At 44.7% G+C, this 21,528-nt stretch overlaps 2 protein-coding genes across 2 annotated transcripts in view; both read left to right on the top strand.

The window, feature by feature from the left end:
* The window catches only part of GALNT10 (polypeptide N-acetylgalactosaminyltransferase 10), a 72,898-nt gene extending 68,102 nt beyond the window's left edge, over positions 1 to 4,796 (top strand). Inside the window, exons 10-12 of the mRNA XM_057380917.1 lie at positions 963 to 1,079; positions 2,726 to 2,875; positions 3,568 to 4,796. Coding sequence (XP_057236900.1) covers positions 963 to 1,079; positions 2,726 to 2,875; positions 3,568 to 3,735 — 435 coding nt within the window. The 3' untranslated portion in view covers positions 3,736 to 4,796. The remainder of the gene's footprint in view (positions 1 to 962; positions 1,080 to 2,725; positions 2,876 to 3,567) is intronic.
* Positions 4,797 to 12,659: 7,863 nt separating this feature from the next.
* Positions 12,660 to 21,048, top strand: SAP30L (SAP30 like). The gene is made up of 4 exons (XM_057380916.1): positions 12,660 to 13,104; positions 14,884 to 15,006; positions 16,734 to 16,832; positions 18,761 to 21,048. The coding sequence occupies exons 1-4, from the start codon at positions 12,919 to 12,921 to the stop codon at positions 18,887 to 18,889; spliced, it is 537 nt and encodes a 178-aa protein (XP_057236899.1). The 5' UTR covers positions 12,660 to 12,918; the 3' UTR covers positions 18,890 to 21,048.
* The last annotated feature ends 480 nt before the right edge of the window (positions 21,049 to 21,528 follow it).

The raw sequence follows: 21,528 nt of genomic DNA, 5'->3' as shown, positions 1-21,528 counted from the left end.
GCAGCTGCTTCTGTTAGTGCACAGCTCCAACGAGAATACWGACTTGGCTTGTTCTGCATGTTGTGCATTTAGTAGAAAGCAGAACATGCCAGAGGGAGGACTAGGGAGAGGCAGCAGCTGAGCAAGTGAAATCCTGTATTTCCAAAGGGCTTCACAACTGTGTTGAGCTACTYGTGTCCTCAGCTTTCCCATGTGAAAGCCATCCATATTCTTCAAAGTTAACTGTGTTCTGGGAATAGAATCACCCCAGGAGCAAGGCTGTGAATTGTTACACACAACTCTCATGGCCAAGTGTTTTGGGTTGCTTAAAGAATCACTGGCAAAGGTGTCAGCAAAAGCARSTTTCATATAAAATTGAAAGYATTGCAAAGTTTATTGGCAAGGTTCACTTTACTGCTTGCTAGATGGTTAAAGCACACAGAAAAAAAAGCAAAGTAAAATGTAAAATCAATCCATCTAAAATTAAAATAAACCAAAAATTACCTGGGTGAAGGCTGGCAATGGATAAAGGGCAGGGATAAAAAAGAATAAGGGAGATGCTCACAAGGTTGAGAGCAGACCCCTTTGCCAAACTTAGCCCTGAACTTGACCAACAGTTTAGGCCTAAAGGTTTAATTGCACTTAAGCCATAGCTTAAATGCTGTTAAATTTAARTTAAACAATTTAGCAAAAGATTCATGTAGAATTTACTGAAGCACAACAATAACTGACTTCCAAGCCCAACTTCCAAATCTTAAGTGCTTAAGAATTGAGGAGAGCAACATTCACTGTACATTTCCGTAGTAAATTCACTTTTACTCCTCAGGGAGGATGTGTAAGGTACAGACCTGTGAAAAATGGCCCCACCAGATAACCCCACACTGGGAAAAACTATCTTCATAAAAATACTGCTGCATTTTGAGCCAATTTGAGCCTTCTTTCCTGGTAGGAGTAGGAGTTCAGTGACTRATTAACTATTTCAGATACGCAATGTAGGAGCTGGACTGTGTGTGGATACCAAGCACGGAGCCCTGGGATCTCCACTGAGGCTGGAAAACTGCGTGAAGGACAGAGGAGARGCAGCGTGGAACAACGTGCAGGTAACAATCAGTCCTGAAAATCATTGACCTCTAAATCTGGGAGGGAGAGGTTCCAAGAGCCAATTTTTAAGGAGGGCCATTGCAGAGCTGTCAGGTACCCCAAGGCTCACGTGCTGGTTGTATTTTGGTACAGAATGTGGCTTGTGCTTGTGGCACAGGGTTGTCTGGATCCTGGCAGAGCTGTGCTGAGCTTTTACCTCTGCTTTGAAGTTCTGGAGTGAACAAAAGAAATGACAAGAAAACAGCGTGCCAAAACAATAAACCAGTAACAAGGCAGCTGTAATATGTAACAAAGTGAATATTAACTTCAAAGGTTGTGCTGAAAGAAGTGATAGAGGAGCATCATGCATATTAATGAGCCTGCAGGAGCATTCAATAACTGTTCACTATCATCCTCCTGACAGGAGGCAAATGCATTATAAACACCCAACTATTGCTGGAGAGAGATGAAACCAGCCAGGTTATAGATTCACCCTCTCAACATATGAGGTGCCAGAAACGACAGCTTTATTGTAACAGAAGGGAGGAAAATATTAGTTTGTCTAAACTGTAGCAGCTGAGCTGAGAAAGGATCAAGAAAACAATGCCTCTATTACAGAGCCATGCATAACTCTTCAGGGAATGGCTTCAGTAGTAGGAGACAGAGGGCTGTTGCATATCAATTTGATGTGTGAAAAATAGAAACAAAACCAATTTACTCAGGCACAGTCCAAAACTAAGCCTCCGTTGTGTCAGGAGGATCTTGAAAATTAGTTTTGGCTTATGTTTAGGAAGAGAATGTGGTTTGAACTTCTGTGTAGCATTGAGCCTAAATGATTGTGGTAATTTCTCTCTCAAGAGGGATTTAAAAGACAGCCAAGAACAAAGTAGTTTCTTTGTGCAAAAGTTTTTGGCCACATTGCTTCTAATAACAGCACCCCGATCTTTACTGGCCTTTCTGGCTGCCCCATGAGAGACCTCTGAAGAGAGAACCATTCCTCCAGCTGAGTCCAGAGGGGCGTTTTTTCCTCAGGGACTGAGAGGGAAGCATGCAGGCTGGTAGCCCTGCAGAACCACGTGGGCCAGTGCTGGTCACAGGGGACACCTTCATCAAGGCACTGCCAAGCACAGGTTGTGCCCAGTTACTGGAGCTAAAACTCTTCCTCTGCTCTGGAGTTCATTGCAGGGTCAGTAGAAAGGAGCATCAGGCAGCAATGCCCAAGTGTTTGCCCTTCCAACACCGTGTGGATGGGCTGGGAAGCTCTGGACTCCTGTGACTCCTCAAGGTGACTGCAGGCTGCCTGTGCAGACTCGGGTGTTCACTGACAGCGTTAACTCAGAGCTCCTGAAGATCTCTGGCTTTTTTCTGGCTGGGAAGGGCTGTAATTGGTCAGCTGCTCACTTAATCCTTGATGTATGTCTGCATTGCAGAGATGTCCAGRRCTGCTGTAGYACCAAGCTGACCAGMATGTAGCAGCACAGTCTCCTTTCAYGTGCTGTGTGACAGCTGGAACAGAGTCCCCTGGTCAGCAGTCCCTGTCCCCAGAAGTGAGAGGAGTTTTTCCTCTAGAAGATACTGTCCTTTCCCTGAAACCACAGGGAGCAGCATTCTGCTGGTGAAATCAGCCTAACACCAGCCATCCTGAGGGTCCTGTTTGTCCTGACAGGTATTCACCTTCAGCTGGAGAGAGGACATCCGTCCYGGGGACCCTCAGCATACCAAGAAGTTCTGTTTTGATGCCATTTCCCACAGCAGCCCTGTGACCCTCTATGACTGTCACGGAATGAAGGGGAACCAGCTCTGGAGATACCGAAAAGTGAGTGTGTTCTGTGTGTGTGGGCGTAGGCGTATTCTCATCTAAGGTGTCAAATTGCCTGAGGCGCTTACATTTCCTGAAAATGTCACCACTCGTGTTTTATTCCTTCCCTTGGTGTAGCTGTAATAAGAGAATCTGCAGACAGCTCGTTGTCATTGTAGCATTGATTAAAAAGAGGTGACTCCCCTGTCCCACTGGTTAGAAAGGTGAGGACCCCAGGGCTCCTGACACTCTGTGCAGTGTCCCCACAACTGGCAGTGGGKTGATGCAAAGCCCCTGTGCTTGCAAAGAGGAGTTCTGAGCACTGGAATGTCCTGCCAAAGTAGATAAGGATTTATTCATCCTCCTACTAAGCGCTGCTATTGTGGGCCACAGGTAAGTAAATTCTTGYCTGAGTGCCCTGTCCTAGTCCTTGCAATCTGCTGGCACAGTGCCCCGAGGGATGCAGCAGGATTCCAGCCTGGAGAGCCCTGGCTTTAGGTCAGCTTTAGAGTTTCCAAGTGCAGGTGTGAGGATTTGGCTGAATTCTGTTGGAAGGGGTGGGAGTGGACCCAAACTCTTGTGTGGAACAACTTCAAATACACCCAAGTGACACAATAGCTCACCTTGGGTTTTCAGACTTCTTTCTGTTGGTTTTAAAACAGCTTTTCTTCTCCACTTAAGCAACCTCACATCAAATTTCTCTCCTCCAGGACAAGACCCTGTACCACCCAGTCAGCAGCAGCTGTATGGACTGCAGTGAGAGTGATCGAAAGATCTTTATGAATAGCTGCAATCCTTCATCTCCAACACAGCAGTGGATATTTGAACACACAAACTCAACCATCTTGGAAAAATTTAACAGAAATCTTGATCTTTAAAAGACTGAGAAAATATATATATATATATTTTACAATTATAGTTTTTACTGGGGAGGGTTACAAAAGAAATTTTTTTAATACTTTTTTTTAAACACTTAATGAAGGTAAAAGGGAGAATCTCAGGAGAAGGTTAACTAGCAGGCCAGTCTTTATTGTGAAGATGCTGCATCCTTCTCTTCTGGGGATGGTGGATTTTAAAGGCTTTGCCAGAGCCACTTCTGTGCTGAGACTGAACAGAAACTCTGTTTTTAGAGGAGTCTGAATGTGTTTCAAATGGCTTTTTTTTTGCCTTTTTTGTTTTGTTTTATTTTCCACTGGGGYCTGGTGTTAAATGATTTTRTTATCCAGGACCCTYCAGGACTTTTTGTAGCTGCTATACCACCCACTGAATCATTCCCACATAGGTGCTTTATCTTCCAAACTCCATAAAAGTAAAATCTTGAAGATAAGATTTAAGCTTCCAATCAAAAAAAAAAAAAAAAAAAAAGCCATTATTGTAAAATGAAATGAGTATTTTTTTGCCCTGAACCAAATATATTTCAAACAGGTTGAATATTATTACTTTCCAAATCATAGCTCTGATGAAGGAATGAGCTCTAGTGGAAGTGCAGCCAAGTGTTGGGAATATGGCTGTTGTTATTAGCCATGAGGAATCTGGGTTTCTGGTCCATTCACTTTGCAGTCAGTTTGTCACTCGCTGTTGAATCTTCAAGGTGAAAGATTAGCAGAGGGTTTTTAAGTAATTGCAGTTCTTATAGGTGAAGATTTTATGCTAAGAGCCCTTGGATATCAGGTTCCAAATTTGCCTCTTACAACCTTTTTAGCACAGACACCTCCAGGATTTCTCAGAGTTAAATCTACTGCGTGAAGACAATTTCCATTCTTCCTTTAGAGGTTTGAAGGCTAAGTTAATTCACAGTCCGTGTGAGCAGATTAATTCATGATAATTAAGTCAGGGCTGAGATTAGCCATTGGTCTTTATCCATTTGTTCATCAGTCTGTAGTTTCTTGAGTCCTGTGGTCAGTAGTGTTCTAGCCTTGTGGAAATGTGCTATTAATCTCTCCTCCCAGCACCCACAGCACCATACAGTCTACTGTGAATGGAAATCTATTTGCTTTAGCAGAGATGTGGGAMTGATAGACCCATTTTACTGGTACCCTCTCCCTTGTGCAGTCAGTGAGCAGTGCAAGGTGTTACCCTCCTGGTTTGGCCGTGGGATCTGCCAGATAGTGAACCACGATTTTCTCATCCCAGGAGCTGGAATGTACTGACACTGAAGAATGAATGGAGGACCACTGGTTCAAGYCCATCTGAAGCAAGTATTTTTTTTTWAAATCTGGTTTAAAATGAAGCTGTTGCAAMAACAGATTTACTAGTTCCCCTGACTTAGTCTTGTACTGAATGGAGCAGTGGCATTTCCTGGTAAAAGCTGTAAATGATGATGCAGTGAACCTTGTGCATAGGTGCTGTGTGCATTAATAAACAGGATTCATTTACCAGGAATTGCCCAGCTCCTTGGTTTGTCTGGCTGCCCTCGGAGGGCATTGCAAGGGTAGGTAGCATGCAGCCAGCTCTGGGAGTGAAGGATATGAGACTCCTCTGGGATGCTTGATGAGCGTGGTTAGTGGAGTTCCCATCCTCACAGGAGCAGGGGAGCTCTGCTCTGGGATGTTCTTCATGTGAAAGCAAGGAAATGTTTCCCTGGTGTCCCAAAACAGGCAGGATGGCTCCCTCTGCAGAGCTCCTGCAGCAAGAAGCCCTTTGTGATGTTGCCAGTTGTAGAGTTGTGTCCCATGTCCCAGATGTGTTTGAGGCTGTGTAGTGCTGTGTCTGGCAGCTGGAGCAAACAAGGACACAACTGTCTGCCCCTTGAACCCTCCAGTCTGAAGTTTTGATTGGGAGGCTCAGAATCATTTCCACCTCTCTCATCCACACAGCTGAGGCCATGCCTGACCTTTTCTGCCAACTTACCTGGTCCATGCAGTCACAGAGCACAGGAAACATGAGCACTGCATCACAGCTGGGACCAGGCTTCCCAAATGCGTTGATGTCTAACATTTTAGGAGTGAAGAAAGAAAAAAAACCCTAGACTTCCTTTGTGACAGTTCTGCAGCAGTATTGGATGGAAGCGAGACCAGCATCAAGCAAAGTTGACATCTTAAGTTCTCAATTAGTACAATACATCTGTCATTAGAATCCCTTTTCATTTCTGTGAGAGACAGAGTCACCTTCCAGCGCTTTGTGTCTGASTGCTGCTTTCCTTAAGTTATTAATGCTCTCATTAGCTGAGTAGTGCTGACTGTGGAGCCACTAGATGGCCTGACTAGATRTCTTTATGAATGTTTTAATGCCTGTGGAACATGCAGCTGTTTGTCCAYGAACAGTGCTAGTTTTCTATAACTGGGACACAATCAGCATATTCTATAAATGGACTCTAGGTTGTTCTGCTTGCAGGTTGCAGCTTTGTGTGTCTTAGTTTTCTAATGAGAGGATTAGTTTCTGTTTCTGAAATGCACGGCTTGCTTTGCACTTGGGCTCACCTTGTGAAGAGAGCTCTGGCTTGGCTTGCTGGATTTTTGCTTCAGAGAGAGCTGCAGCAATGAACAGGTTTTTTCACCACTTGGTGATCTTAATTTAGAGAGAAAGGTCAGCTCTTAGCAGCTTGCACCAAAATATTAGGCAATACTTGAGGCAATTCCTGTTTGACAATGCACCACCAGTACACAGAAACCAGAGCTTTCCTGTGAGTGGTTCTGCCAGGTCCATCTCATTATGGTTGATCTGTTTTTTGAAGGTTTGGGATCTGATAAGAGCCTCACAAATTCTGTACACTGCTGACTAGCTCACAGGGCTTTGAGCTATTAATTATTTGCATCAGTTATACTTTTCAGTACCCTACAGGCTTTGTTAACTAATACAAAGACTTAATATAGCCAGCCATCCACTGATTGAGAAATATAAGCTGTATGTCATCATCTGCATCTTAAACTGAGCCTTTGCTGGGCAATCTGGTTAATTATTCCAATTACTTTTGGTTATTTGTAAGCAAAATTGCTAAAGCATGAATACATAAGCGAATCTTCACATCTGCATGCAAGCCAAGACTGGAGATTAAATACTGATGATTACCTAATGCAAAATAAGTTTTCATATTTTTCCTCCCAAAAGTATTGAGACCACCCCTCTCTTCGTGGCTGCATAAGTTTTGTTGTTTTTAAGTATCAGAATCCCAGACCACGGGGTGTGTGTTATGTTGCATAAAAATACTTTGATTTGCTCTYGAAGCTGTTGTTGATCTATACTGGTGCTAATCTCTAAGGCCTACAGACAGTAAATAGGTTTGGGGCTCTCATGTGTGCAAGGTGTCTTTTCTCATACCTAGGAAATTACTTTCTTTTTCAAACCACAATAGAAGAATGTGTGAGCCTTCCTGAAAGGGGAATACAGCATCATTAAAATAAAGATGTGCCTTTTTAAATGTAAATGTACAGCAAATGCTTAAACTTGAACCATTTCCTAGTGCCTTGCTGGACAAGAGAGGAGAGGGGAAGGGGTAAGGATGAAGAGAAGGCTTGACTCGTGCAGTGTTTGTGTGTGGTTTTATTTTTTAAATGTCTGATTTTTCAGTGTAAAATTTGCGTGAACRACAGTAATTCAGAAGCTCTTGGGTTTCCTCTGTTAAATCGATCTTGTTAATGACTCTGGGGAGGTTTGTCACTCCTAATAGGAAGACTTGGAAAGGTTGGCAGCTTCCTCCTGGTGTGCTGTAACAGCTGAAGCTGTGCTGGAGGATGTCTGGGTTTGCTGCTGGATGTTTCACCTCCTGGTGAAGGCTAATAATTTCATTGGTGTGTGGGATCCTTTATTTCATTTTCTAAGTATTCAAATCACAAAACAGTCCCAAAAGCATATAAAATCTGTAGCAAACGTGTCTTTTAGAAGAAATTTACGCCCTCCATCACTRGGAAACTTTTTCAAGAGTGTGTTAAAATTTCTAATACAGAAGTAGCAAGAAAGCAATTTCTCCGCCTAACTTTCCTCCTGGCTGGTTTTACAGCAGTCTGTGCACAGGGCTTTGCTTTTCTCTGTTGGAGTGTTCCAGTCAGCAAACTTTCCTTCTCCCAGCTGCACTGAGATCAGTGAACTGGGAGTCAGGCWGYACCAGCATTGCAGGAGCACAGTGCYCTGGCTCACATCACCCAGGGGAAACATTTCTAATAGTCGTATTTGGCAAGTGTGCAACTGCCAGGTGAAAAAGGAGAAGATTTTATGTTAAATTGTCTTTGAATATACAGACAGGGACGTGAATTGATTGGAGAGAACAGTCAGCCCCTGGCAGTCAGCCTGTCATGCTTGCAGTCCAAAGAGCCTTGGTAAAGCCATGTCAAACAGCCCAAGTGATGCTCGTGTATCTTGCATCCCACATCCACTCCCAGCTGCTGGAATTCATGGATACACTGTGTGATCTCACAGGATACACAGCAAAGGGGAGCTGGCYTGTGACTCAGGAGCRTGGGGTTCTKCTCCCAGGCTRCCATGGCCTGTTACTTGATTTTAAKCAAGGAAAGCCTGTGTGCTGCAATTTCCCAGCTTATGTAGGATTTACCTTTAAGTGCTTCATTTTCTGACCAAATGAGTGTTGAGTCCAGATTTTAAAACAAGCTGCAMATCCTCACCTGGTTTGAGTGGAGAGAGATGCAGTGGGTGGAGAATGGGAAATGAGATCTGAAATTTCCATCAGCATTCAAYGTAGACTTGTCAATTCATTTCATATTCCTCATTAACCAGTCAGATTGATTTATTCACATTATAAATTTCAAGTGTAACCAAAATAAGATCACCTCCTGCWCTGATTGCTACTTTGTAGTGCCATGCTTTAGCTTGGAGAATYTGTATGGAACTAGGCAGTGATAGCTCATGGAAACCCTAATAAAAAGCCYGTGTCTGTTTTTGACACTGCCCCTGCTAGCTGAGTACACTCCTTGACTGACTGCATTTGAGCTTTCTTGATGCTTCTGTATGACCCAAAAGGCTTCAATGATTCCAGMAGTTGAGAGGGATTTGGGAGTTTTATATAAAGCCACTGCATCTATGTGATCTTWAATATACTCGTTCAGCTCAAGGAAAAAAGTCTTAATCCCAGGTAGTAAACAAGCAAATGTGAACTTCAACCACAAAACAAGATAAAAACTGATCAAGCTAATAGCCTGAAACCTTAGCCCTTACGATAACAGCAACAAATAGCTTTAGCCTCCAGGGTGGAGAAGGGAATTGGTTTCAAAATGCATTCTCTAGGATCTCGGTGATTAGGTCTAAGTTTGTCTGTACCTTGTACTGCATGCATTTTCTCTGTAAAACTGGATGGTGCCTCTTGAATCAGTGTGTGTTTATTTTGTGCGTATTAGGACCAACAGCCTAATATCTGGGGGTGGTAAAGGACTTGTAGCACTTTAATGTAGTAGCTTTCATAAATTGGGAATCATTGATAGAATGCCTAGTGTTTTTAAAGTTGAATGGACTTCCTTTTATAATATATTTAAAATAAATTTTTAATGTGTTTTCTGAAAACTGTGTATGCAGATGTGACTGTCCCTGCCTGTTTTGCTCCAGTGATTGATTTCTATTTATGARAATAAGCTCAGCTACCCTGGTGTGGTGTTTCCCCAGCACAGGTTTCCTGTCACTCCATGCCCAAAGGTGCAATCCTGAAGGAACCACGGCTGTAGTGGATGATTTGTGCCCAGGACATCCCTGGGGAATGGCAGCCTGGACTGTCCTTGGTAGGGCACACTGGGAAACACAGAGGAATGGAGAAAACCCAGATGTCATTCTGCTTTCTCTGCCTGTTTGCCTTGGGAGATCCATCCCATACCTTGGTTTGCAGGGGAGGGTTTTAACAGCTCATGGCCTTGTTTGTGTTCTGTTCTCCGTGTTGGGAGAGTGGGCTCAGCCCAAGATAACAGAGGAGTATCAGCATTGCTCATGTTCCCACTAGGACCCTCAGTGCTTCTTGCTGTCACCACTTCATTTCTTCAGTGGCCTGCTCAACAGTCCTTTTTATTTAACTGCACTGGGTGAAAAACAGTGCGGAAAAAAATGTATGGGAGACAAATAGTGAAATGTGTGAAGATCTGTGTGTGGGAAAATGAGCCGTTCTGGGGGACCAGCAGATAACTGCAAGGCATGATCCCCAGGGGAGACTCTGCTGTGATTCTTGGCCACGGGAACATTGCCCAGGGTAAGTATGTGCCAAAAGCTGTGACAGTTTAAGCATTTTAGCAAGTTCAATATGTGCCACCCTAGAAAAGTGCTGAGCAGAGTGGGAGTCTGGGGGAAGGTGCCAGAGCAGTGTTTTCATTGCCCCCCCAAGATACTGAGAAAGGAAATGGTCTGATTTCTGATGAGAGGTATGCAAAGTTTAAAAAAACCTTCCCAGGACATCTCCAGCAGCACAGACCGTGCTGATAGAACTATTTCTGTTCCAACCCCCCCGAATGGTTCCATTAAAGCAGTAAGTTCCGGATGACAGCTACACCATGGACTTGTCTTTAGAGGGTAGTGCTGCTCCAGGTGAGATTTACAGGCCTGCACAGGTTCCCCTAATTTGATTAGAGGCTGTCTGGGATGGCCAGGCTATTACTGCTTCAGAAGCACTAAAGCTGCCTGGGTACTGATGGGTTTATGAAACATTGTTTCTCACTTCATTGCAGCTCCCACAAAGAATTATTGGATCAGGTTAGTGATAGATACCTAATAAAGAATGTCTCTATGAGGCAGTTTATTTTGCAGCAAGCTTGTTCCAGACTAGCAGACTGTGAAATCTGGAGGTTCCCATGAGGATAAATATGCTGAAATAAACTGCAATTATAAAAACACCTCCGTGCATTTTTTTTTCTTTTTGAAAGACTGAAAAAAGGTGTGATGGTGTTAGCCTGAGCAGGAGGTAATTAGCATTGAATTAGCAAACAGACAGTGACAAAAGCAGGGTTTTTTCCTCCCAGTGAGCATTGCAAAAGGACTTAAARCCTTTTTATCTGCAGGGATGAGAGATTGCAGCCCAAGATGAAATACAATCTCATGGTCAGCACCAACCTGTTCTGGCACTTATGGTGCCMGATTCTTTCCAAAATATAGTCAGGGAGCACCTGCTCAAGGGGAGAGGAGGAAGTTCTGCGTGGTATGGTCATGTTCCCTTTTATCTCATTGTTTGCTGTTATTATCATCTGTCCCTACAGCCTGTGGTTTTGGCTTCCTGAGTGTCAAGATAATCCTTCTGCAAGATTTCCTCAGCCAGCCATTTGATTTTTATTGGTAAYGTTAAGATAAAGCCAGAAAGCTTGTTATCAGCAGCTCTGAGATCTCTGTCAGCCCCTTGGTGTTTTCCCTTTCCCCAAAACAAGGGAATATCTGTATAGCTTTGCCAGGAGGGTATTACTTCAGGCAGGCAGATCCCAATCAGTTTGGCCTGGGGGTTTTATAAGTCGTGGTGTTTTGCTTTTTGAAATCTCTTTGCTAACTGCTTGTTTGGTCTGTGGGTAAAGTCATTTATTTCCACCAGCTTCCCGTGAGAACAGCCGGCTCCAGGGAGCGTGTCCCCAGGAGGGWGCACTGTGGTTCTCTGCTGGTCACATGCACAAACAGAAATTACTAATTGCCTGAGGGCACCCGCAGTAAAAGCCATAACAAGAGGCAGAACTGTTCAAGAGTGTTAGATCTCTGCCCTCCATATTTATTCTGAGGCTTGTTTGGTATTGCAAGGAATGCCTGGAAAATACAGATTTTGGCTTTTCTCGRTCGTCTTGTGCAGAGCAGGCAGAACAGGTTGTCAGTGTTACGGTGGAGCAGCTTGAGCTGATGACCAAGGGCTTTCAGGAGTCTCTTTCTTGCGAAGGTATTTCGTGTGATTCAGCACAGTTCACCCAGTGCACACGCACATTGTTCTGTGTGCAGGATTTCAGGCTTTGAAGTCATTTTAGTCTATAGAACCTTTCTTCTGTCTGTGCAGAAAGTCTTTTCTTCAGGAAGATGAAATCCTTTTCCCTTTTAGAGYTGCTCAGGCACTTCTGACAACAGCATTTGCTGTCTGGTATTACAGAAGTCAGAGCATTTCCAGAAGTTAAATCTTTTCTTTACAGATAAGTAGGAATTAGATTCTTCTCCCCCTTCTCCTCCTTTTTACTCCCCTTTCTTTATTTTTTGGAAAGGTTTGGGGGTTGGAGGTTTTTTATTTTTAGGGATTCTTTTTGGGTTTATGTTGGGGTTTTTCCCCCGAATATGAAAGAAATGTGAGGCTTAAAGTCACAGTGCTTTACGAAACACTCCTCCATGTCCCATCTTTTCACTATCCCTGTCTTGTCATTGGTTAGGGGGAAATTATTTCTTGTAATATAAAAAATTCATCAGGAATTCCTGCCTAGGTGACGACCTAAGAACAGGCATTTATGGCTGTGCCAMCCCGAGTTCTGCACGAAGCCGGGTRGGAGCCGCAGCTCCAGGTCTGTGACGGGTTCAGGTCTGTCACAGGAGCAGTACCGGTGCAGCTGCGGGCGCCTGGAGGAACCCGCGSTCCCGCGGCTGGATGCGGATGTCCCGTGCGCTTCTTGGGAGCAGGAGCAACCCGAAGGCCRGCGGGGCCGGAACATCCCCCGCCTCCTCCCGGAGCGAGCAGCCCAGCAGCGGCAGAGCAGCGCCGGCACAGGCCGGGTCCCCTCAGGGTCCGGGCGGCCGGGGGGGCCGAGGCGCCGCTCCCTCAGCGCGCCCCTCACGGCGACCTTCCGGCTGCGGGGGCCGGGCGGCGGCGGCAGACGGACAGCTGCTCTGACCAATCGGCGCTCAGAGTGGCGCGGGACGCCCCGCCCCTTCACCAGCACAGCCCAATCAGAGCGTCTCCTGCGAGCCGGGGGGCGGGACTTCCGCGGCCGGGGAGGCGGTTTTGTGTGTGCGAGAACTGCGCGGTCCCGGCTCCCCGCGGGCGGCGGCGCTTGGGGGGCCCGGCCCGGCCCGACCCCGCGGGCAGCGCTGAGCGGCGGCTGCGGAGGGGGGYCCCCTCCCCTGCCCTAGTGGGGGGCCCCCGCGGGAGCGGCGGGGTCCCCCCGAGGGCGCGGYAGTGACGGCGGCTCGTCCCCCGGTTGGTCCCCCGGTTGTCGGCTCCCCGCGCGGGGTGAGGGGCGGGCAGGTGGGCGATGAATGGGTTCAGCACCGAGGAGGACAGCCGGGATGGGCCGCCCGCCGCCCCCTTTTACGGCCAGAGCTGCTGCCTCATCGACGACGGGGACCGTTGCGTGCGCCCTGCCAGCAACGCGTCCTTCAGCAAGAGGGTCCAGAAGAGCATCTCGCAGAAGAAGCTGAAGCTGGACGTCGACAAAAGTGTGAGTGCGGCCTCGGCCGGTGCTGCTGGCCGCCGCCGAGCCCCCCGGAGCGGCGGCCGGGCCGGCCCCAGCCGTCACCGCAGTGCGGTGGCTCCGGGGAGATGCGGTTCCGCCCGGCGAGTTGAGCTCCCGGGCGGCCGGGGTGTTGGCGGCCCTGCGGGGCTGTGTGCGGGGCTGTGTGCGGCAGGCACGGCGCCTCCGGACCACTTTTTCTCATCCTCAGCCTTACAGCGCTCGGGAAGGGAAGGGAAGGACGTGCCTGGGTGGACCCGGCTGTTCCCCGGGTGCAGAGCCGGCTTTTTCCTATGCACTGCCCGTCTGGTGAGGCATAATGAAGCTAAAGCGCTAAACCCCGCGTTTGGGAGGCAGGTGGAGAGCAGGGAAGGAARGGAGCGAGCTGTCAGTGCTTGGGAGGCAGGGGTGCTGTTCCCATTGCGGTTTCGGGTTGGAAAGGCTGCTGCTGTCAGGTGAAAACAGCGCTGTGGTTACTGCTTCAGTCAGGCGGCACTGACGTTACTTCTTTAATTGGTAAGAATTGGTGTTGTGAAGCAGGTTGAAAGCCGAGCTGGCAGTGAGATGTGTTGCTTCTTCAGCACGGCTTATTCGCACACAGAACAGCCCGGTTTGCAGCCTAATGGCATTAAGTGACAGCTGTCAGCTCGAGATAGAAACGGATTGTTTGCCCAGCAGAGAAATAGGTAGAGGAGAGCAGACCTTGAAGATCACAGAGGGAATTTTTTCACTTTCTCAGAAGTGACTTGGTTAACGGAATTCAGCTCTGCACGCTTTTCTTGCCTGATCTGTAAAGATCAAAACCACTGAAAACAAAGCAAAGGAAAAAAAAGGTGAAGTTTTGAGTCAGTCTGTTTGGCAGCTCCCCCAGTTGGTTAGGTCCCTGCTGCACAGCCGAAATGAATCGTGTCACGGGAAGAAAGTGACTCAATTTGAAACGTATTCTTAAAAAATAGAGTATTTCTCCCAGTTGTAGTGCTCAGCAGATTTGTCTAGTGGTGTAGTAATTTCTTGCATTTTAGAAATGAGTCTTTGTTGACAGATGCCAGGCTTTAGAAACAAAAAGGGGAGATCAGACTAATGAAGTCAGAACAAAGGGAAAGTGCAAAGCAGGCTGCGTGGAATGATTTTAGATGCCTGTGTTATCYGAAGATATTTTTACAGTACAGATAMCAAATAATTTTGATAATTTGAGGTCCTTTGTTTTGCTAACTCTAGTGAGATAGTGTTTATTAAAAGACAGGTTCTGTGGCTGAACAAGCAAGAGGAAAGAGGATATTCTGCATTTGGTGTGTTTTAATTGAGGTTATCAGCCCAACTTTTATTTGATCAAGATTTTGAARCACTTGAATTAATAATCCTCTGTACTATTTAAGCCAAAAAGTTCACAAGAGTGGAATAGAATAATTTTTTTTTGTAGTTACCTGCTAGTAAGTCCTGAAGTGAATTCACTTCCTCCAGACAAGCATACATTTTTTTTCTGACATATGATTGCAGCCATAAAAAAAGAAATACATTATCTGCAGAGGGTTCAAGTTCAGCTGGAGCTTGAGTTTTTCCCTTTTTTTGCCTTTAGTCTTTGTAAGGTAAGTTATCTCTGAATGAAGACTGGGATATCAGACCTGAGGTTTAAGATTAGAAATTCCTTGATKTCAGTCAGTCATGCCAGTCATGAGRAATGCACTGTCCCTGGTGTCTTAAGTGGCTGTTTGGATGCTGTTTCACAGGATCTGTTTTGATTGCTTTTTCGCCACTTCTGGTTCTCAGGTGAGACATCTGTATATTTGTGATTTTCACAAGAACTTCATTCAAAGTGTTCGAAAYAAGAGGAAGAGGAAGACGAGCGATGATGGAGGTGACTCTCCTGAGCACGACACRGATGTTCCAGAGGTTTGTGGGCTGCTTTACCAATTCTGAGCGTGTTGAAGATTCACTTGAGTGTTCTCATATATCAGAAAATATTTATATTTTAAATTGCAACTCCACTGAAGCTGCTGTGGAGTTACTTTCACTTTCCAGGAAGACTTCTTTCTGTGGTGTGGTGTCCTRATTTTCTTCTTCATTCCTGTATGAGTTCTTTGCCCACGTAGAGTGTTCTATAAAAAGAGGTGTGATAAGGTAACTGCACAGCTTCATGTATGTACAGTTAAAACTGTATCTGATACTAATTTTTTAAAGGCTAAAATTAAAGTATTTTTGGTGGTGTCTGAGGCCCCAACATAATTCTTTGTTACCTAGCATGCATCATTTTGCAAATACACTACAGAATCCAAGAGGTCACTCTCTTCGATTGGATGTTTGGTATTCAGGGATATTGAGCTGCTCCAGATATTTGCATATATGATATTTTTTAGCACTATTTAAAACTACCTTTAAATAGTTTGTAACACATTTTTATTTTCAGGAGATAGGCCTGGGGGRAGTTTTCTGTGATAGAGAACTCTAGAATAATCCCTTCTCTGTGCCATTGCRTGCTGCACTTGCTTCAGTGATGTTTCTGGTGCTGTTGACACCGCAGAAGTTGTGCAGAGGTGATGTTGTGAGAAGCAGAGCGTGGCCACGTCAGCAGAGCCCTCTGCTGGAAATGCCAACCCAATTGGCAAAAAGCCTTTTATTCTTAAAGAAAAAAAAAAAAAAAAAAAAAAATTTTTATAAAAAAATCCCAAAAATGAGATAGACAACAAAGCCAGCCAAAAAAAAAGAAAAAAAAAAAAAAAAAAAAAGCCACCAAGAGTCATTTTGCCAGCAAAGCTGTGTCTTGGTGCAAAGTCTGTGCACACAGCTCCTGTGTGGAGGTGTTGAAAGACTAGCAAGTTTTTGGTGTGTTTTGGGTTTTTTAAAGATACCTGACCTTCTGTTATCACTGTTCATGTTTCCATTCTTACAAGGTTCTCCATCAAAACTTTTCCTGTTCAAGCTTTGCAGTAGTTGCCAGGGTGATTGCTGTAGACCCAGTTGACATCTAAAAATGCTGGTTCTGTAGAGCACAGAGTATTTGGTGACTSAAACCTGATGGATGTACGACACCCAGCTGAACAGGGAACTCTGCACCCCGTCAGTTTTAATGTCATTTTCCTCTCAGTTTTCAGCAGAGATTCCCTTTGTCTTTGAAACTTGGCATTTCCCACACGATCTTCATCTTCCCTGCTGTAACCTTCCCACCACCCCCTTTGCTTTTAAACTGTGCACTTCCCATTTAAGTATTTGAATTTCATTTCATCTCTGTACTCTGTTTTATGTCACAAGCCATTTGTTCAGTGCCTGCTAAATTGTTGTTTCATGTGTGAGCTTTTTAAACCTTGTGGGAACAAAAGGTTCCCCTTTGCTTGGAGGTTGCAGAGGTGTAATTGAGAGCAGAAATTGGCCAGCAATTCTGTTGACAGCATGTGAACCAGAACAAAATTTTCTATTTCCCTGAGGCTATTTYGGTCCTTTAGCATTAACAAATACAAAATATACTTAGATTTGTCAGTAAGACAAGCCAGTGGGGTTCTGAATGCAAGCAAGGAGCAGTCCTGTTGAGGAGAAAGTAGTTATTTTTAGGTATTTTTAGATAAAATAACTACTCAGGGAAGCTAAAGGTAGAACTCATGCCCTCTTCTCTGCATCACTTCCAGGTTGACTTGTTCCAGCTCCAAGTGAACACCCTGCGACGTTACAAGAGACATTATAAGTTGCAGACTAGGCCTGGACTCAACAAGGCTCAGCTTGCAGAGGTGAGTGACAACAGAGGTGCTGTTATCTCTGTTACAGGAAAACTTTATATCTCCTGTGTTCAAGTGCACGTGTTGTGGACACTCAAACGTGTGTGACTCACCAGCATGGACCGAGTGCTCTCTGAAAAGGGAATGATGCCAGCAGAAAGCTGCCTGCTTGCTTTCACCTGGGACAGGCTTGGGAGGCATAGACACTGGCTCTTGAAAGCCTCTTTTAGGAATCTGCTTGTCTCTGCTTCCTTTCCCACCCTATTCACAGTCCCAATCGGTGCCCTTTAGGGAGCAGAAACAGAACCTGGATTTCCATGGCCTGGGTGTTACCTAGGGATGGTTGCTTGGCTGAAACTCAGACTTAACCCCCTACTAGTCTCCTTAAGTGCTGCTGTTAGTTTTTCTCCCCTCACAGGTACTTGAACTTGTTGGAATTGGTTATTATTAAAGGCAGAATCACTGTTTGTGGCTTCAGATTCTTTATTTTCCTCCCTTGTCCTGATGATTCTGTATTATAAAAGGCTTTTTCCTTAAAAGCCTCTGCTGCTTTTTCACCATATGGGCTACTTGTTCAGAAAGAACTCTCTGTATCTCTCTGTTATTTGGGCGAGTTTTGCTTGCCATTCTTCTGCTCTGCTCTCTTTCCTGAATCGATCTGAAGGCATGCTGTGGGAAAAGTCCTCTCTAAACTTGGAAAAAGTAGAAGTTACTGAATGGTAGCAAGGTTGATTTTGTAAGCTGTGGCTTTCACAACTGTCTGCTTAAAACTGTCTGGTTTGCTTTTACTTTTGCTTTAAAGAACGAAAACCTGACAGGCCAAAAAAGTCAGCAAGACACTGTCTTTCTGTTTCAAAGTCAAGCAGGGAGTGAATATACAGAATATAGAGAATGTGTAGTGCATGTAGGAGTAAGTTAAACGAAGCAGGATGGGATTGTTACTCATTAGTAGTCTTGATTTGTCATATTCTTACTAACCAGTTCATAGTCATTCAGCTGTCTCCTACTGCAAAAGACTGCCTGCTTAAAGAATTTACCATGAATGTTCCCAAAAGGAAAAAAAAGATCAATTACTGTGCAGGCGGAAAATAAAAGGAACCTAACTTAAAGAGTCACACACTTCCCAGGTTTCCTGTGAAGCCTGAGCAGCTTTGACTCTACACTGGATCCTCATCCAGCTCCCATGCTTGAATCACTGCTGTCTGAGCTCCTACACTCCTCATGCTATCTCACCATAAGGAAAACTCAGACTTCCATAGATCTYCTTGGAGTGACTTATTGTTCAGCCTGCATCAAAATCCAGTTCTGGATCTGTGCTGGGTACCAAAGTAGACCCTCTTTTATGTGAGAAGCAGACTTTGTCCAGCTCCAGCATGTTTTCTACATTCATTTTGTGAGGAACAGGCAGCTAATGGTTCAGGGTTTATGCTGTTCTCAGAGAGGGGTAGCCTTAACCAAATCCTAACCCTCCCACTACAAACTCCCCGATGTTCCTTTCAGTGAAAAAGGAAAACACTCTGGATAAAACTTTGCTACATCTGTTTCATACAGCAAAGTGCTGCAGTGTTTCTGACACTCTCCTTTGAAACAGTGAGGTGCAGGGAAAAYTTGCTCGCCAAATAATCTCGGCATGAAATGTCGCTTAGGAGAAGCTGTGCTGCTTTGGCAGGAGGACATTCTGGCTTCCAAATTCCACTTGTAGGTTGGCTGCGAATCCTGCTGACATAGCAAGGCTATGCAATGTTCATACACACATTCCAGCTGTAAAGAGAGAGGGAGGTAAATGAGGACTGACAGTTGGAATTGGTGCATGTTTCAGTCAAAGGATAATGCGCTCAGTGGCCATAAAATCGGTTTTGGAAAGTGAAGAGAAACCCTGTTCTGATTATTTCTAGTTTTTAATTTCAGCATTTCTGTCTCTTTACCTGTCGTCCTTCTAGACTGTCAGTCGTCACTTCAGGAATATTCCAGTGAATGAGAAGGAGACACTTGCATATTTTATCTACATGGTGAAGAACAACAAGAGCAGGCTGGACCAGAAATCAGAAGGCAGCAAGCAACTAGATTGAAGATTAACAAGGCTTGGAATAAGAGAGACCTTGAAGGAACATGTGGTATTGTGCATTTTAGGTATATAAAAACTGTTGAAGTATATTGTAATTTTTTTTTAAATGCAGTGTCTGGATGACAGAAAAAAATATAGACATTCTTATGAGGAGTATTTGAAAACATGTGCCCAGCATGTTTCCGAAGACTTCTTCCCCTCATTTCAAAGTCATATTGGAATAAAGAAATGAGGATAATGGGGAAACCAAATAAACCTGTAGAACTGTGGAGTTTGTCAACTTGGTGTTTTAAACCRTTTCTGGAAATCTACATCTCAGTGCAATTCAGATCCCAAATGGAWTTTTTTTCACTGAATTCAGGCTGCATCACAAACCACCATGCAGTTTGTCTTGGTACAGGACTGGAAGAGCAGCAGAGGTAAAATTCATTGTCGAGGTGCATGGGTCAGAAGCTTGTCTGAAGCTTGCTGCTCACCTACACATGCTCTTGCCTTGAGGCAGTGCTTCAAGTCCCAAGCTTCTACAAATGCTCCAGCTCACCAGATCTACTCCAGTGAATGCAACTTGACCAGTCTGAAATTGATGTATTTTTTTGCCGTTTTTTCCTCCCAACCCAATCCAACATGGATGCCAACCAACTCTCTGCAATCTTGTTTTCTAATTTCTCTTATTTAAGAACTCACTAATTAAATTTTCTGTAAGCATTTAAAAACTTCTGCATTTCTCTGAATGTGGTATTAAGACAAACACAGCTTATTTGSTAGGTCTGATCATGTTGGTAGAAGTGCTTGTTTAATTCATTKATGCATATTTCAGTGATGGTAGGTAAAACAATAGCTTGAGACATCAGTCTCCTAATTTCTGTGTCAGGTCAGTGTTGGTCACAAGTGATGTGAATTTTATCATGAAACTTTAGCAGGTGTCACAAAACTGCTGTGTGGATTCAGGGGCTATGTTTAGTATAAAGCAGATTTATGGGTGAGATACCCTAATCAGGGCAGTGATCTGACTGGAGCATTTCATGATAACATTTCATCTCTCCTTGCAATGGGCAAGAAGCATCAAAGCATTTGCTTTCCATGACCATTACATGTGYTTTCATGAGAGCTGCGTGAGTGAGGGTGGCACACTGGTGCTCCCTAACAGGGCACTGCAGGAGGAGATCACCCTGATTTGATTTAAAACCGAGGTGTCCTTACAGATAACAGTTATTTTGGYGAAAGGAGCTTATAAAAGTGTTGGTTGTGACTGACTGTTCTCCAGTGACCTCAAATTCTCTTCAGGGGATCTCATGATTTAAAGCACCGCTCTGTTTCTTCGCTGTTCTGACCAATGTCTCCATTCTGGTGCAAGATGCCAAGACTCCACATAGAGAGGATATTCTTATCAAGCCTTAAGCAACAAAATGAACAGTAGAAAACTTTGGCTAGCATTTTGTAAATGGCAGGTTTTATTATTTCAAAACTGGATGAAGCTTTGTTGAAGAGCTAAACACACAGGTCATGGTCCTAGCTTAGTACTGCATCGTGTTCTRTAAAGCATGAAGGGTTCATTTAGTGAAGCTCTTGTGGAAGCTCTACCAGGTTCTGTTTAAAATTCAAGTCACAATTTAAAACAAGTTGGTCACATCACTCTGAATTGTTTGCTAATACTTCAAAAACATGTTCAACAAACTTCAATGTGTCTTGTGTCCTGTGTCATAGGYAGAAATACTCCGTTATGGTACACATCCCATTTGTGACATCTGGGGAATGTGATTGTTCCAGCATTTCCTTGTTTGATTCTGTATGGATTTTTAGAACACCAGACAACAGAGTGGTTCAAGGAATGAGGACAGAATGTCTTGTGTCAGTATTTCATGAATGTTTAAAAATTTCCTAATTATGATGGTCCTTTCCTTATTGAAAGGGTGGAATAATTCCCACATCAGTCAACATCATCTGGCTTCTCTCATTCAGGACAGAAGGTTAGAAGGGTATGTTCTCTAACCGCCTGTTAATCTTCAAAGTGCTCATGTAATCAGAGATCGTACCAACAGAAAATGAGTTTCTGAGTTGGGAGTGATTGTTCCCCTGTCCTGGGCACTGGTGAGGCCACGCCTTGAGTGCTGTGTTCATTCTGGTCCCCTCAGTTCAGGAAGGACATGGAGGTGCTGGATCAGGTCCAGAGAAGGGCAATGGTGAAGGATCTGGAACACAGGTCCTGTGAGGAATGCCTGAGGGAGCTGGGCTTGTTCAGCCTGGAGAAGAGAAGGTTCAGGGGGCACCTTCTCACTCTCTGCAGCTCCCTGACGGGTGGGTGAGTGTTGGCCTCTTCTCCCAGGSAGTGAGCAACAGAACAAGGGGAAATGGCCTCAAGCTGCACCAGGAAGGTTTAGGTTGAACATTTGGAGGAATTTCTTCACAGAAGGGGTGATTRAATAMRGGAGTGGGCTGCCCAGGGAGGTGGTGGAGTCACTGTSCCTGGAGGTGTTTAAGGAAAGRSTGGATGTGGCACKCAGTGCCATGGTATAATTGACACAGTGGTGTTTGGTCATAGGTTGGACTYGATGATCTCAGAGGTCTTTTCCAACCTAATTGATTCTGTGATTCTGCGATTCTAGACCAAAACTGTAAAAATGTAGTTTGTTTGGGATTTACTTT

Source organism: Malurus melanocephalus, unplaced genomic scaffold, assembly GCF_030028575.1.
Source record: "Malurus melanocephalus ecotype Western Australia unplaced genomic scaffold, MMel_1.1 scaffold_482, whole genome shotgun sequence".
NCBI classification, from domain to species: domain Eukaryota; kingdom Metazoa; phylum Chordata; class Aves; order Passeriformes; family Maluridae; genus Malurus; species Malurus melanocephalus.
This window is presented reverse-complemented; position numbering and strand designations above follow the sequence as displayed.